Source organism: Trachinotus anak, unplaced genomic scaffold, assembly GCF_046630095.1.
Source record: "Trachinotus anak isolate AG129_WGS33_773 ecotype Australia unplaced genomic scaffold, CSIRO_AGI_Tana_v1 ptg000016l, whole genome shotgun sequence".
NCBI classification, from domain to species: domain Eukaryota; kingdom Metazoa; phylum Chordata; class Actinopteri; order Carangiformes; family Carangidae; genus Trachinotus; species Trachinotus anak.
In genome coordinates this window covers 13956242-13969805 of record NW_027273867.1, presented here as the reverse complement: position 1 = coordinate 13969805, position 13564 = coordinate 13956242, and the positions used below count along the sequence as shown (strand labels likewise).

Here is a 13564-nt window from a genome sequence, read left to right as displayed (position 1 = left end):
TGATCTGTCAAGCAGCCTGGGAACTGTACCATATAATAAAATCTTTGGTGTCATGGTGTTTACAGACCAACAAAGGAGTTAGAAGTCCTGTGCAGGGCGTTGTTCTCAGAAGTTAAATGCCTTATGTAAGGAGGCATGGCCCTGCGCCTGTGTGCAAAATGCACCTATCCTTTTACTCTTCCTTTCCTTACAAGGTGGTGACTAATTTAAAAGTCCATGAAGAAAAGAGAAATGGGGGGCACATTTTGAGTCATGTAAAAATTCTTTTTTTTTTTTTTTTTTTTTTTTTTTAAACAGTGATTCAGGTCAACATTGCATAATACAATGACTTGTACACATACATTTTTTTCAACTCCACTCCTCCTAACATACAAGCTTTTATACCCCCTCTCTGAATGGTTGCTTTACATTTTTACCCCTGAGAAGTGGATCCACGCCTTAATACAAAGGTACACAACACTCTTTTGAGAGGGTAAAGTTCAATAGAGGCTCTACTTTCAATCAAAACTCAACTGCTGCTGCCTTAGCATTAGAATCACACATTAGAAAACACATTATCTCACTTGCTATTTTGATTTTATATCACTCACCCTATAATTTCACAAACTTGCCCTTAAATGTTCACCATTCATCAACTCTCTTTGTATTTATCTTCATATCCCCATCTTTGCTTTCTGGGCTGGGTTAATAATAGTCCCTGTAGCTTTGGTAATGCCCCAGTGGGCAATTGGCACACAGTGAATCCACAAGGACATTTTCTTCTGTTTAGTTTCAAACAAGTCCCAGTTACACACTCACTTGCAAAAACAGACAACACTAGTGCTATCCTTGTGCAGTCATTTACCGCCATGTATTTTTGACTGGCATCTATTTTCTTTCCCCCAGGTGCAACATGTACTGTCTTTCTCTTATCCTCTAACTCCCCTCAGTCACGTTCATACAAGCTCAGTTATAGGTAAACTGCCCTACCTTTCTCTGGTTGGTGAAACATCAGCCCATGCAGCCAGTATGCAAGTAGAGTCACTCTTCTTTGTCTCACCATATAAGGTAAAAGTAGTAGCAGGTCTTGGCAAATGGGCACATTCCAAACTCAATGACTTAAGTTTGTTTTCAGCATTTATATATTTATATATATATATAGTCTTTTCAAGTTTTATTACATAGTGTGAAAATCCAGGAAAGGCTGCAGTGTTGAGCCATAGAGGTACTTTGATAGTGTCGCTGGCACATATGGACAATGGGTCTTTTTGATCATCTTGCATAAATAGTTTCCATTTAAAACGCCGCTCCTCCATCGTTCGTTAACCCAGGCTATTCCCCATCTGTTAACAGAACAACAGGGATACAGTGAATGCAACAGGGTATGAACTCCCACTCATTCTTCCCTGTCTTCCCTACAGTATTGTGCTTAGCCTGGTGACAAGGTTAAACCAAATTAAGTTCTATTTAAAATAGTAATAATTATAATACTGTAGCTGTACCAGACTTCTAATTTAAGAGGCAATGAACATTAGCTGGTCAACCAAAATGTATTTTCACAGCTTGAAAACAGACACTATGTTAAACATTCATCTGCTATTATTTGGGAATAAAACAGTTTTCAATTATACAAACAACATAATTATAAAATCAGAAATATATTGTGTGTATATATATATATATATATATATATATATATATATATATATATATATATATATATATATATATATATATATATATATATATATATATATATAATATTAAACACTTGTCCAGCCACATAATTACCACATGACTTATTTCCATTTTCAAACTGAAATTTTGAAAACTGAAATTCCTAAATACCTAAACATGATTTTATACATATCTGATTATATTTATCGCTCAGAAAGTTGCAAAGAGATAATTGTCACATTTTACTCTATTAATTGTGCTGAATACTACACACACAAGTGTATACTGCTGATTAACGAACACAAAATCAGATTTAGCCAACAGCTGGCTTTTTTCTAATATGACTTAATCTAAACCTGGGATCTGACTGGTACATGTTTAGTAGATTTCTTTCTACACTATTTGTCTACGCTGCAAACATCATCCTTGCAGTGATAAACTACCTCAAAGCGGCTGTAGACCTTCTTCTCCTTCCTCAGGCTCTCTATCCTCTTCAGCAATCCCTCCCGCTCCTGGAGGTTGCCCGTCGGCCGCAGAAATCGATTCCTTTTTATGGAGTTCTGTCTCTCAAGCCCCTTCTCCCCAGCGTCACTATCTCCCCCTGTTTCTTCCTTCTCCAGACGGTTTTTCTGGCTGTGGGCGGAGATCTGCTCCAGAATAACTTTGGTGTCATCTCGTAGGTTGCTACTGAACAAAACAGAGCTGCCTGGGGCCTGGTATCGGGATGTGCTTGACGTCCCAGTAGATGTCTTGTGATTGGCTGTACTTTGGTCTGTGGTGGTAGATCCTGTATCTTTAGTTGATGAGCTCTGCTTTTTGCTTGAATCTTCAGTGATCTCTTTGACCATGCTCATGCCCCTATCATCCCCTGAAGATTTCTTTTCTTTATCCTTGGGCCCAAGGATTCCCTTTAGCTTCTGAGTGTGCTTCTTTAAGAAGTCAAGTGCCTTACCCTCACCCTTTCCCTCACCAAGTGTGTTGATGGATGTATTGGATCCCATAATTTTCTGGAGTCCTTCCTTAGATTCTTCATGCGGCAGAGTTGAAGAACTTTGAGAGCGGCTCTTTTTCAATTCACTCTTCTCTGTATCTGTGGCATCTGTGGTTAGAATTTCCTCATCACAGGAGACGCGACGAGGATTCAGGCCTTTGAGCTTCAACTGATCCCTCCTGAAGAGTTTAGGTGAAGGAAGAGGCTTTAGAGACTTGAATATATCCTTCTTTAGACCCTCTGAGGCATTGTCCTCTTTATGAGGCTGAGATGTCTCCGAAGGCTTCAGGTTGCTCACAGAAGGCTTGGCATAGTTTATTGGTGGTTTTGAGAAACCAACTGAGGGTCTGCGAGTAAGCTCTGCCAGTTTTGTGGCGATGTCTGGCTTCTTTGGTTCAGGTTCTGCTGAACCAACAGAGATAGCTGGGATCTTTGGAGTCGTCGTAGTGTTGAGAGGAGGTTTACCAGAGAGGTCTGGCTTTTTTTCAGCAGGCTCTGGGGCTTTTAGCAATGACTCTGCCTCCATTTTTGATGCTTTCCTCTTGGCTGCCAGGTCTTTGAAATACTGCAGTCGACTGGCTGGGTCATTCATGTTCAGAGATGATGACACTGTGACTTCACATTTTTCAACAGCTGTTGATGTCTCTACCTCCTCTTTAGTTTTCTGAGGTTCCTCTTTTGCTTTAATCTCATCTTTGACTTGCATCTCCTTTTCCTCTTGCTGATGTTCTTTGTCTTTTTCTTTATCTTCTTTGTCTTTCTCCTTGTCCTTTTCTTTCTCCTTATCTTTGTCCTCAGCCTTCTTTCTCCACTCAAAAGGTTCACGAGAAAATGACCTCCTCTTTTCTAGGATCTGGGCCACTATTGAGGAAGTGCGCACTGTGTTTAACTCCTCATCTTCCTCTGTGGCTGGTTTTAATCCCAGGCTGCCACTATGTATCTCTGCCTTGGAAGATGAGAATATAAGCGAGGAACGGAGACGAGAGCTACGTTGAAGGAGTGGGTTAATACGTGAGCGGAATGATTCATGTTTTGAAAGGAAGAGATCTGGACCCTCCTTCACCTCCACATCCACACCTGAATCCCTTGATGCACCCTTTTCTGATTCTCTCTCCCAATCCTTCTCCACCTCCCTCTCTCTCTGGTTCGTTGTTGTTTGGGCAGAGTCTTTATTGCTGCTTTCAGGCAATTTGGGCTTTCCAAAGCGCGGTCTCAAGATATCTGGTCTGGGCTTTTGGGGAACATTAGGTGGCTCCTTTACTCCAAAGCGAGGTGCTGAAATTTCAGAAGTAGTAGGCTGCTGAGATATTGGAGGATCTTCAAATGCATCAGGCCCCATAGGCTGAGTCAGACCTTCTTCTCCACCGTCCTCATATGTGCTAAGATAGGAGTGGATTCTCCAACTCCTCAGGCCGTGCCTAACACTTGGATCTTGATCATGCTCTTGATCAGATTGTTTAAGAAACTGTTTCTTCTCTGGTGGATGGGGCTGTGTTGGTGAGCTCTGGCAAGCATACGCCTGACCTATGGTTGGCCTCTTATGGGTGGATCCTCCTCCGTATCTCCCAGCTAATGGAGGTGCCTGGTGCCCCTCAGGTCCTCTCAAGTCCTCAGATGAAAAGTAATCATGACCATAGTTTCCAGGAGGAGCCTCCAGATCTGAGCGAAAGCTTGAGTCTGAATATTGGTCGATGGAGAGGTGTGGAGGACGACCTCTAAGTCTGTCGTAGTGTCCATGGCCAGAACCCGGCCCAAGCCCTTCGCTGTAGTAATGGCTACTTTGGGTCTGTTCCCTGTGAAGAAAATGCAATGGTTCTTATTGGTTTGATTATAAATTCATAATTATGTGTAAAGACGTGAAGACTGATTGATTCAGAGTCCAAACTGTTATAGGTATTAAAGAGATAATTACCTTTGGAATTCTGTCTCGTCCAGATTATTCATGACTCTGTGCTTCATGTATTGCCTTGATGATGTGTAGTTTTCCTGCGTTCCCTCTGCATAGCTGTGCCTCTTGAAGGCACTGCTACTGACCTCCATCTGCTTGGACACTACAGATCTTCCCTGCTCCAGAAAGGACTGCTGCAGACGAAACTGTTGCTGGGAATACTTTCCAATTGTAATTCCTGCCCCAGGTTCAATGGTATGACGAAATGGGTCGTTCCTCCGGAAAGGAAGTGCGAGGTTACGATCAGGGTCTCCATAGGGGAAGGCAGAGGGAATCTCAGGCTGCCTGCGGTATCCTATGGGGTTACGCAAAGACTGGGTTCTCTTCAAACCAAACTGGCTGCTTATGTAACTGCTGGTGGAGCCAGTGTCAGAGATAGCAAGTGCTCCATCTGATGGGTCAATGACTAGAGGTTCTGACTGAGCAAAGAGAATGCGAAACTCTTCATCAAAGGTGGCAACCAGCTCCCCAAGGAAGAGGTGGGCAATGCAGCGGTGGATCTTCTCGTAGGACCACATGAAACTATAAGAAAATAAGTTGCATTTACAGAATGAATGGTATGGGAGTCTTGGGAAGTAAACTCATAATTAATATGAAATGACTCACCTGTAGTTCCCACTGAGTACAGCCCTGCAGTCAGAGAGTAGGAAACGATCTTTCACCTGTCCCTTGAATGATTTCCCCGTCCGGGAATAATATGTTATTCCTGCCACAGTCCTAACACGCATCATCTGTAAAATCAAAAGTTTAACCTTGTTATAGACACATATAAGCCTTAGGGAAAAGTGAAAAGTAAATAATAATAACAATAAATGCCCCAGGACGGCAAAATGTTAGCCAAATCTTTTGAAGAAATGTAATGAAAAGGCAAACTCACAGGAATTAAGTCCAAGTTGACCTTGCAGTTGAAGACCATAGACACAAAGTGATGGGCTTCCTGTTCATCCAGTAGAATGTAAACAGGAACGTGGCGAGCTGCTGCATCCAGGAGGTCAGCAAAAATGTCAACATCTGTGAACATGTCCATCACCACAGCAATAACCTGACGCAGAAGAGCAAACAAGAAAACTAGTCAAGGTTTGTTCAGTATAATGAGGTCTTTGGTAGTCTGGCATTGAAATTAATTTGTAGCCTGCTTTCCTTTGGTTATCCAAATTGGTAATTTGAAATTGCAATACCTGAACATTTACATCAGTTGAAGAAACTTTGGCACTGACAGCTTTTCATTGTGTTTTTCAGCAAAAGACGATCTAGCATAGAGCATTATGCTCTTAAAAAGACTACATAATACAGTATGTACATTAAGACCTTTAATGGGATTGCATAAAGGTTTCATTAAATTTTGTAAACTGAGTAAGATTATAATTTATTCAATAACGTCATATACACTGCTGCACACTGCAAAGGCGTTAACCAGTCTTCTCACAGTTGAAGAGAGGTTAAGTCTGTAACCCTTAATGAACTGCATTTCAATGAGTAACACCTCTTAATGAAATAACTGTGGCAAAACATGCATCTAACTACGGCCAATTGATCAGCAGTGCAGAGTGGGTGAATGTCTAATACATTTATGTAACAAACATGGTATAGTAAGATTAATGACTCCTTTATCTTAGAACCTGTCTGTCCTCCATGTTTTGAAACACTTCATTCATGAAATAGACTGTAACTCATAAATTTTGTCAAATCTAAAAAGAAGGGCTTGCTCTCCAAACACAGAGACAGAAATGGAGGACAGATAATGACATGAACCACAAACTCAACAGGTTTGACTGCTTTTGACATTCGGCTATTAGACTCTGTTAATTTTATTTTTGATTTAGCCAAAGGCCAACTAGTTGAACTTCATCTGAAAGGGAGTGGTAGCAAAGTGGGCAGTGGCAGATAAAAAGTAAGATTAAACTAACAATGAGATAGCATAAGCCACATATGCACTAGTCACTGGCAGGCTTTTATCTTAACTCCTTTACTTTTTTTCCTTTTTTTTTTAAAGACATAACACTTGATTTGTACATACAGTACATACTGATAAGACACGGAAAGAGGATACTCATAAATAAGAAATGGTGCGTTAATTTACTATATTTAGTGTTTCCCACTCACCCACTCACTAACTCATCAGGCATGAGTTAGTGTACATACCCAGTCACTAAAACTTATGTAGCATGTTTGTATTTGTACACACTGAGTAAATGCCCATGTATTTGTACACACTGAGTAAATGCCCATTTATGAACAAGGAATGCTTTCATCTCATCTTCAGGTTATTTTTTTCTCAAATACATGCTGAAAGCAAACCAGACCTGCAAGTTTAACATCTCTCTGTTTCTTATACCTCCCTTTTACTCACTTGACGTGCATTCTTGATGAGTCTCCTGGCCTGCTCCTTGATGCTTGGCATGTCTGGGTCAGAGGGATTGACTAGAGTGGTGACCTCTGTGGGCCCAACGAAGCTGTGCTGTGGCAGCGGCCAGCCCAGGTCCAGGCCTGGGGCAGCCAGGTCGGACTGCACTGGCCAGTAGGTGTCGGAGGAGCCATCGGCCTCATGACCTCCCTCATGGTATGTCAGCTCTGGCATGCTGGAGGTCCGATTGGGTGCCTGGATTGTGGACTTGATAAGTTCGATTTCTGGCTGCGCCAGGAAACTGACCAGATCTGCCATCTGGAGGAACTCATAGTAGCCCTGAGGAGAAAGTTGAAAAATTCATTACATTATAAAATATATATGTAATTTTAAAGTATTTTACACCACAAAAATACACCATTAGAAATCTGCAGTATTACCTGTATGTCATTTTCTATGAGAGCATCAATAGCTAGACGGTACTCCTCACGGTAATGTGGTGGGAGGTAGTTCGGGTCAAGGGGGTTATCACCAATTGATGAACTCTGAGATCGGTGGGCCATGGTTGTAGAGTGGGGTCAAAGGCCAGGGTTCAGGAATGAGGAGAGGTGAGGGAGGTGGAATTTCAACCTGTGCAGAAAAGTCAGAAAGAAGGAAAAGGTTGGTGCAGAAAAATTAATTATTATTATCTGCGCATCTATACAACCTGTTTTAGTATTTTAGAGAAATAGCATATTAGAAGTTTCAAATAATTTCACAACTAAATAATATCTTCCAAGTACAAAAGACATAAAATATTTTCATGTGTTTAAGTCACATCGTTGCAAATACTGTTTACAACACACCACTCATCCATCCTTGTTACACAATACTCATATTTAAACCGAATATCCCCTGGGGTGATGAGAGGAAGAAAGCTTTGTGTCATGGTGCACAAGCAGGCAGATTACCTGTGACCTCTTACACAAAGCACTGGTTGTTGCTGAGTCAAAGTCTATGCAGTAAGTTTGACAAGTACACCTTTCATATTAACACACCTTTACCAACAAACAATACCACATACTCCACAGTTTTAACAGTTGTGACAGATCTCAGAAATATTTTCTGCCACGTTCCTCAGTTTACAGGAAAATTTAATGCAGCTGAGGAAAGAGAGAGGGAGAGTCTTCAATCAATACTTATTAAGTTGTGTTTTTATATTGTCCTAATGTTTTTTTTTTTTTATTGTTGTCATTAATATTATACAAATTATACAAATACAAAATAGGTTTGACACTTTAACTAAACTAAAAATAACTCTTTACATATCTTATATAATATTTGACTTTATGACATTGGTGAAGAAGTATAGAACAATACAAATAAATAATTTCCAACTTAAAAAGACAAAATATATGACCTTTTTTCATAACGCATCATCTGGGGTATCATATCATGTTTTCTTTCTCTGTTCACTGTAAACTATTCTTAAAGTAAGACTGTGATTAAAACTTAACTCGACTTAGTCCTCATTTATGGCATCACACGCCCGGCTTAATTGCCTTTTTGATGTAACATTAGAGCTGCATTCAGCAATGAAATACCCTGCTTGTGATAGTACCAGTGATTAACTGATATTCAATCTGGCTTGTGAGAAAATTGTACACAAAGGTACGAACAAAGAAAAACAACAGGACATAGAACATACAATGGGTGGAAGAGAAAGAAGAAAGTCAAGTGAGAGAAAAGAGACGTGTGAGGGAGAGGTGGGAAAGGCATTTAGAGGTGTATAGACAGGTTCTCTCATATCTCTGCTCAGTAAACTTGTCATGCTGGTGCGTCATACTTCAAGTTGCTACTCAGAATTCATCCTGAAAAATCTGTCAGTCGTGGCAAACAAATTAATTGAGCACGATGAGTATGCCATTAGTTATGTCACTGACTCAAACTTAATTTAAGGTTTTAAAAGGAACATTGTTACATAACAATTTGTGAAGGTGTGATTGTTTGAATGAGGAAGAGAGGAGAGAAGACTGAGGGCTACTAAAGGGCTGAGGGGCGACTTCTCCATTGCTGTACATATGATTTCATACAAGGATGAATAAATAAATGAGATACTGTCTCTGCGCCAAACCCAAAAGAGGAAGTAGATCATCAGTGCCACTTCTAATATTTTGTCTGGCATTAGATAAAAGAAGAAAGAGAGATGTAAACATGCTACAAAGGTCCTAGGCTCAGTTCCAACCCACAACATAGTTATGTGTTATGCACCATCAACTGAGCCAACCAGGGCACCCCCTTCATTGATATTTAATGTGGTCCTGACAGCTGCATGCTGGATAGGTCATCTAATGGGTTATCATGATCTGGGTTGAACTAAACTGGATGTATTGATTCATTCAGTAAGCTGGTTAAACACTTGATAAATCTCTTCTGCACATCGCAGCATGTTGTCAAGACAGGATGTGTTTTTGACTGTGTGGATGCATCACCATGGAAATGTACAGTCTCAGGAACTGTGGTTGACTGACAGCCTCAGTACATGATCAGGGTGTGTGTGTGTTACCTGGGGTCTGAGTTCAAGGGTGAGTAGGTGTTTTGCAAGGTGTACCTACTTTAAAAGTGCGCGTGACGTGTTTTCTGTAAAGTTCCACAAACACTTTGATTATTGATGGTGATAACAAATGCGTCCAAGTCCTAACCCGCAATTACTGTGAGAACCCAGTTTAGTCAGCGGCCTGGTGAGTCACTGAGTAGCCTGGCCTGGCCTAGCCTGGGGATAACTTCCACCACGTGTCTCTGTGGTGATTCATCTGCTGGCAAAATGGCTGACATCCTGTTTCCTTTCTCATTTCTAGCCATAGAAATTAGGCCTTTGCGGTGTTCTTTTCCCCTTCCACAGTTTCATGGTGGGCAGGGAGGCATGCTGGGTGCACATGCTGGTTGCAGTGAATAATTTTACTTATGCCAAGTTTCTAATGTGGAAGAATTGCATGTACTTTGATCCGTTTTGGTCCTTATTTAAAAGTAATCTAGCAGCGTGGGGCTTGATCTATATGCAACTGAATTTGCTGATGCAGCAGAGAAGTACATACCTGAGGATTTAACAGTCATTAAATGACGATGTGCACCTGTCTGTGCTCGTCATGAAGCGCAAACCTCAACAGCAGCCAAAAAACACTGCGAGTGAATTTCAAATTGTGAAATAGTTTATCATGGTTTTACTGTCTTTCAGTGACAAAAGAGCCTTAGAAGAAGGCAGTGACCTGTGCAAAATAACCCTGGGGTGCATATGAGCTAAGTGAGTGACTTAAGAGTACAGTAGCACGAAACAGTGTCCAGGGGTGTCCTATTCAGCCTCTTGATCTCTGGATCAGTGCAGAATGAAGCAGCAGGAGAACAGCGCAATGTAAGAAGCTTGACAGACTCTCTCAATCTCACCTGGCTGACTGGTAGGATATGCAAACAAAAACTGCTGCTTTGTTTGTTGTTATAGCAACTGCCGTAAGCATCAAACTGTAGAAAGTGACACATGATGATGATCCTTCTCTCTCTGTTCCTCCTTTGAACTTTCGGTTGCCCACACAAGGACGAGCCTGCTCTAAATGCACCATAAACAAAGCCAGTTTGAAACACTAAACCACCATAGGACAGGCTGGCAGAAACCAACTGCAGCTACTCCAAGCTGATAAGCCCAATATTTAGATGTGCCCAATGTTTGCTCACCAACCGTGTAAATGGCTCATTCTCAGCATTCCTGCAGGAAATGAGAAGAGGGAGAGAAGAGGCAAGAATAGAACATTTTTTTGTCTCGTTATCTGTATTAAAAGAATTAAGTCAGAGGAGACAAACTATCAAGCACAAACTCCAAAAAGTATTTTCTTAATTCTCATACTGTTTTCATTTGTCACACACAAACACAAACACACAAATATGCATCTGAACACGCCTCCCTAAACAAACACTATGATTGATCTGGCATACCTCTTCAGTCGATTAACTTTTGTGTGATAATGATTCGGTGTGAATGGAGCGAGAAAGGAATACCTGAAAACAGGTTTGGAGCAATGAGCAAGTCATCTCCTGATGCTCCTGTCAGGACCTTTCAGGGCCACTTTTGTCAGATTAACACACACAAGCATAGATAAGAGCAAACACAGAGCACGTCTTGTCTCTGTATATCATCACAGCTCAGCACAGGCGCTGAATGCCACACAAAAGACTGCTGAAGGTCAGGTGAATGTATACTGCATGTGCACGCAGCAGCATGAATCCACCCCTCTTTCTGTGTTTTACACAGCAGCACTGCTAGAAAAACAGGTCCAATGAGGTCCTCGTCATCCGTTCCAGATGCCTTAATGTCTGCGGTTGTCTTGAGTGAAAAACACAACAGTAAAAGCATAAAAATACCTCTACATTGCTTCCTTTCTCCCCCTCAAAGTACGATATTGCTCATACATGAATTACAACACCTTTACAAACAGATACTGACCCCCTCGTGACGTAGACAATGCAAACAGACTTATGAATGGGATGAAGCCGTGGCCATATGGCTAGTGTGACAAGATGAAATCTATAATAAGGAGCACACATGCACTGACGCACCACACAAAAAGCTGGCACCAGACTTTTTCCCTCAAATTATAACCACATGTTGGACTATTCCAGTGCAGTGACTCACCGAATAAATTGAGGGAAAGCCTGTGAGTTTGAATCAATACATTGCTTGTTTGGGTCAGGATATTATCAGAGCCTATAGGACACCAGCATCTATAGGAGAGGACATATGGGGGGTATCTTCCCTGTTCAAACGGACAAAGCTGTATGATTAGAAGGCAAGGATTGTGTAGAATCTCACAAATTATCCTTGAATTAGAGGGATCTCAAGTTGGCCTAATGGCAATGACATACATGGCATTGTGCAACCAAGCCATTAAACATGCTTGTAAAAGTGTCCCTGCCTTTTTAAGCACTGTTACCCATGACTCCCTACAGGACAGGACAAAGCTCCACACAGTCTGAAACCTTGTTATTTTCCCAAGTAGTAGTTTTTTTTCCCCTCTCTCTTGAATGTCTTCAAAGGACTGGGAAGAGAGCAGCGCAGTTTGTCAGTGCCAGCCAACGCAGAGCCCTAGACTGTGTGCTCAGACTGTAATAACAATACTGTTCAGGTTTTGCCATGCACAGCAGCTACCTGGTTGATTTAATCCTGTGTAAACTGCAAGCTGCAGATGAGGAAAGCAACCCGCATTTCACTTTTTTTTTAATTTTTTTTTTTTTTTTATTCCACTCACATTAATGGAGCAAAAACTAGAAAAGACAAGAGCATTCATTAGAATAGGCTACTGTTGGAGTCTGATAAAAGAGGACACAATGCAGTAGAACAGAATAGAGTACAGTTAGTACTGAAAAAAAAACAAGACAGGAAACAATACAGTGGGACAGAATAGGACAGGGTAGACAGGATAGTGGTTTGTTAGGATAAATCAGGAAAGAATAGATACAATAGAATAAAGCAGGATAGGACTCATCAGCCAAGAATAGATTGTAACAGAATCTCTGAACATCTCTTCGTCCCATGTTGCATTTTTCCACAGCTCTCCTTTATTTCCTCTCCGTACCTCCTAACTTTGCTGCAGAGCTTGTCTCGTCTTGTTCTTGTTTTTAAACCAACAGGTATCGCTTTCTCCGGTGAAGCCGCCGATGTGCGTCTCCTTCCGTCCGTGCGTCACATTCCTCAGATCGGGTATGAACTCCACCCAAACCGCTCCGGTGCGCGACCTCCGCTGCCAGAGCGAACCGCAGGCGAGACGGGGCAGCTCCCACTCCAGGCCCGGGCTGAGCGCTTCACTCGGCGGAGCGTCGACCTCCAGAACCGCCGCCGCTTTCGCACAGAGCAGCGCGATGAATGAGGAAGAAGCGGGGCGACTCCTGTTGGGCAGGGCTTTCCCACCGGCGAGACTCCTCCCAAACACAACACCATTGGAAGTTCACTCCTAGTGGCATATTTCAAAAGTGCTGGCTTTTATGTCATGGCTGCTAATTGGTGTTTTATCTAGTCCCTGTGGGATAAAGGAGGAAGTTTCTCCAAACTTTGATCACTGTTTCTCTTGGATTTGTCAGTTTGAGATAACCAGCAGGCCTTCTTCAAATAAGTTAGTTAATTTCATCCTGCTTGCACAATCTCCTGTTGTGTTTGCACCGTTTAAAAGTTAAATGTAGTTGACCTCTAGATTATGGCACCGAAGATCAGCCAGTTTAGTTAACTTTAGACAGATATTGCAGTGTGATTGACATTACTGAGTCATGTTTGACTCTTCTCTTCTTACTACATCTTACCATTTTCCATGATCCCATGAATGCCAGTTGCACCTACAGTGGCTCCTGTTTATCAAAGGTTGCATAGGCTTTCTTTAGAGCGAAAATGGTTTCTTTTAAGATCACGTTCCTCTCTGAGACATTGTGTAAATGAGTCATCTATTGTTTTTCTCCATGGCAAAACACTTAAGGTACTGAATCAGCAGACGCCATCAGTTCCCTTTTCTCCTGTATGTGAATCCCCTGTAAACCCAACCTCCCCGCTGCAGGCTGCAGCGCTCAGTTCCTCCTCTCTGAATGGGCTGAATTTGACCTAATGTCCATGCAG

General features: G+C 41.7%; 1 protein-coding gene across 1 annotated transcript; it reads right to left on the bottom strand.

The window, feature by feature from the left end:
* Nucleotides 1-261: 261 nt before the first annotated feature.
* fam83hb (family with sequence similarity 83 member Hb) lies at nucleotides 262-12843 on the bottom strand. Its single transcript, XM_071500277.1, has 8 exons — nucleotides 12540-12843; nucleotides 7380-7569; nucleotides 6946-7278; nucleotides 5473-5637; nucleotides 5202-5326; nucleotides 4560-5117; nucleotides 2100-4440; nucleotides 262-1322 (listed from the first exon to the last, which is right to left on the bottom strand). The coding sequence occupies exons 2-8, from the start codon at nucleotides 7500-7502 to the stop codon at nucleotides 1302-1304; spliced, it is 3666 nt and encodes a 1221-aa protein (XP_071356378.1). The 5' UTR covers nucleotides 7503-7569; nucleotides 12540-12843; the 3' UTR covers nucleotides 262-1301.
* Nucleotides 12844-13564: the final 721 nt, after the last annotated feature.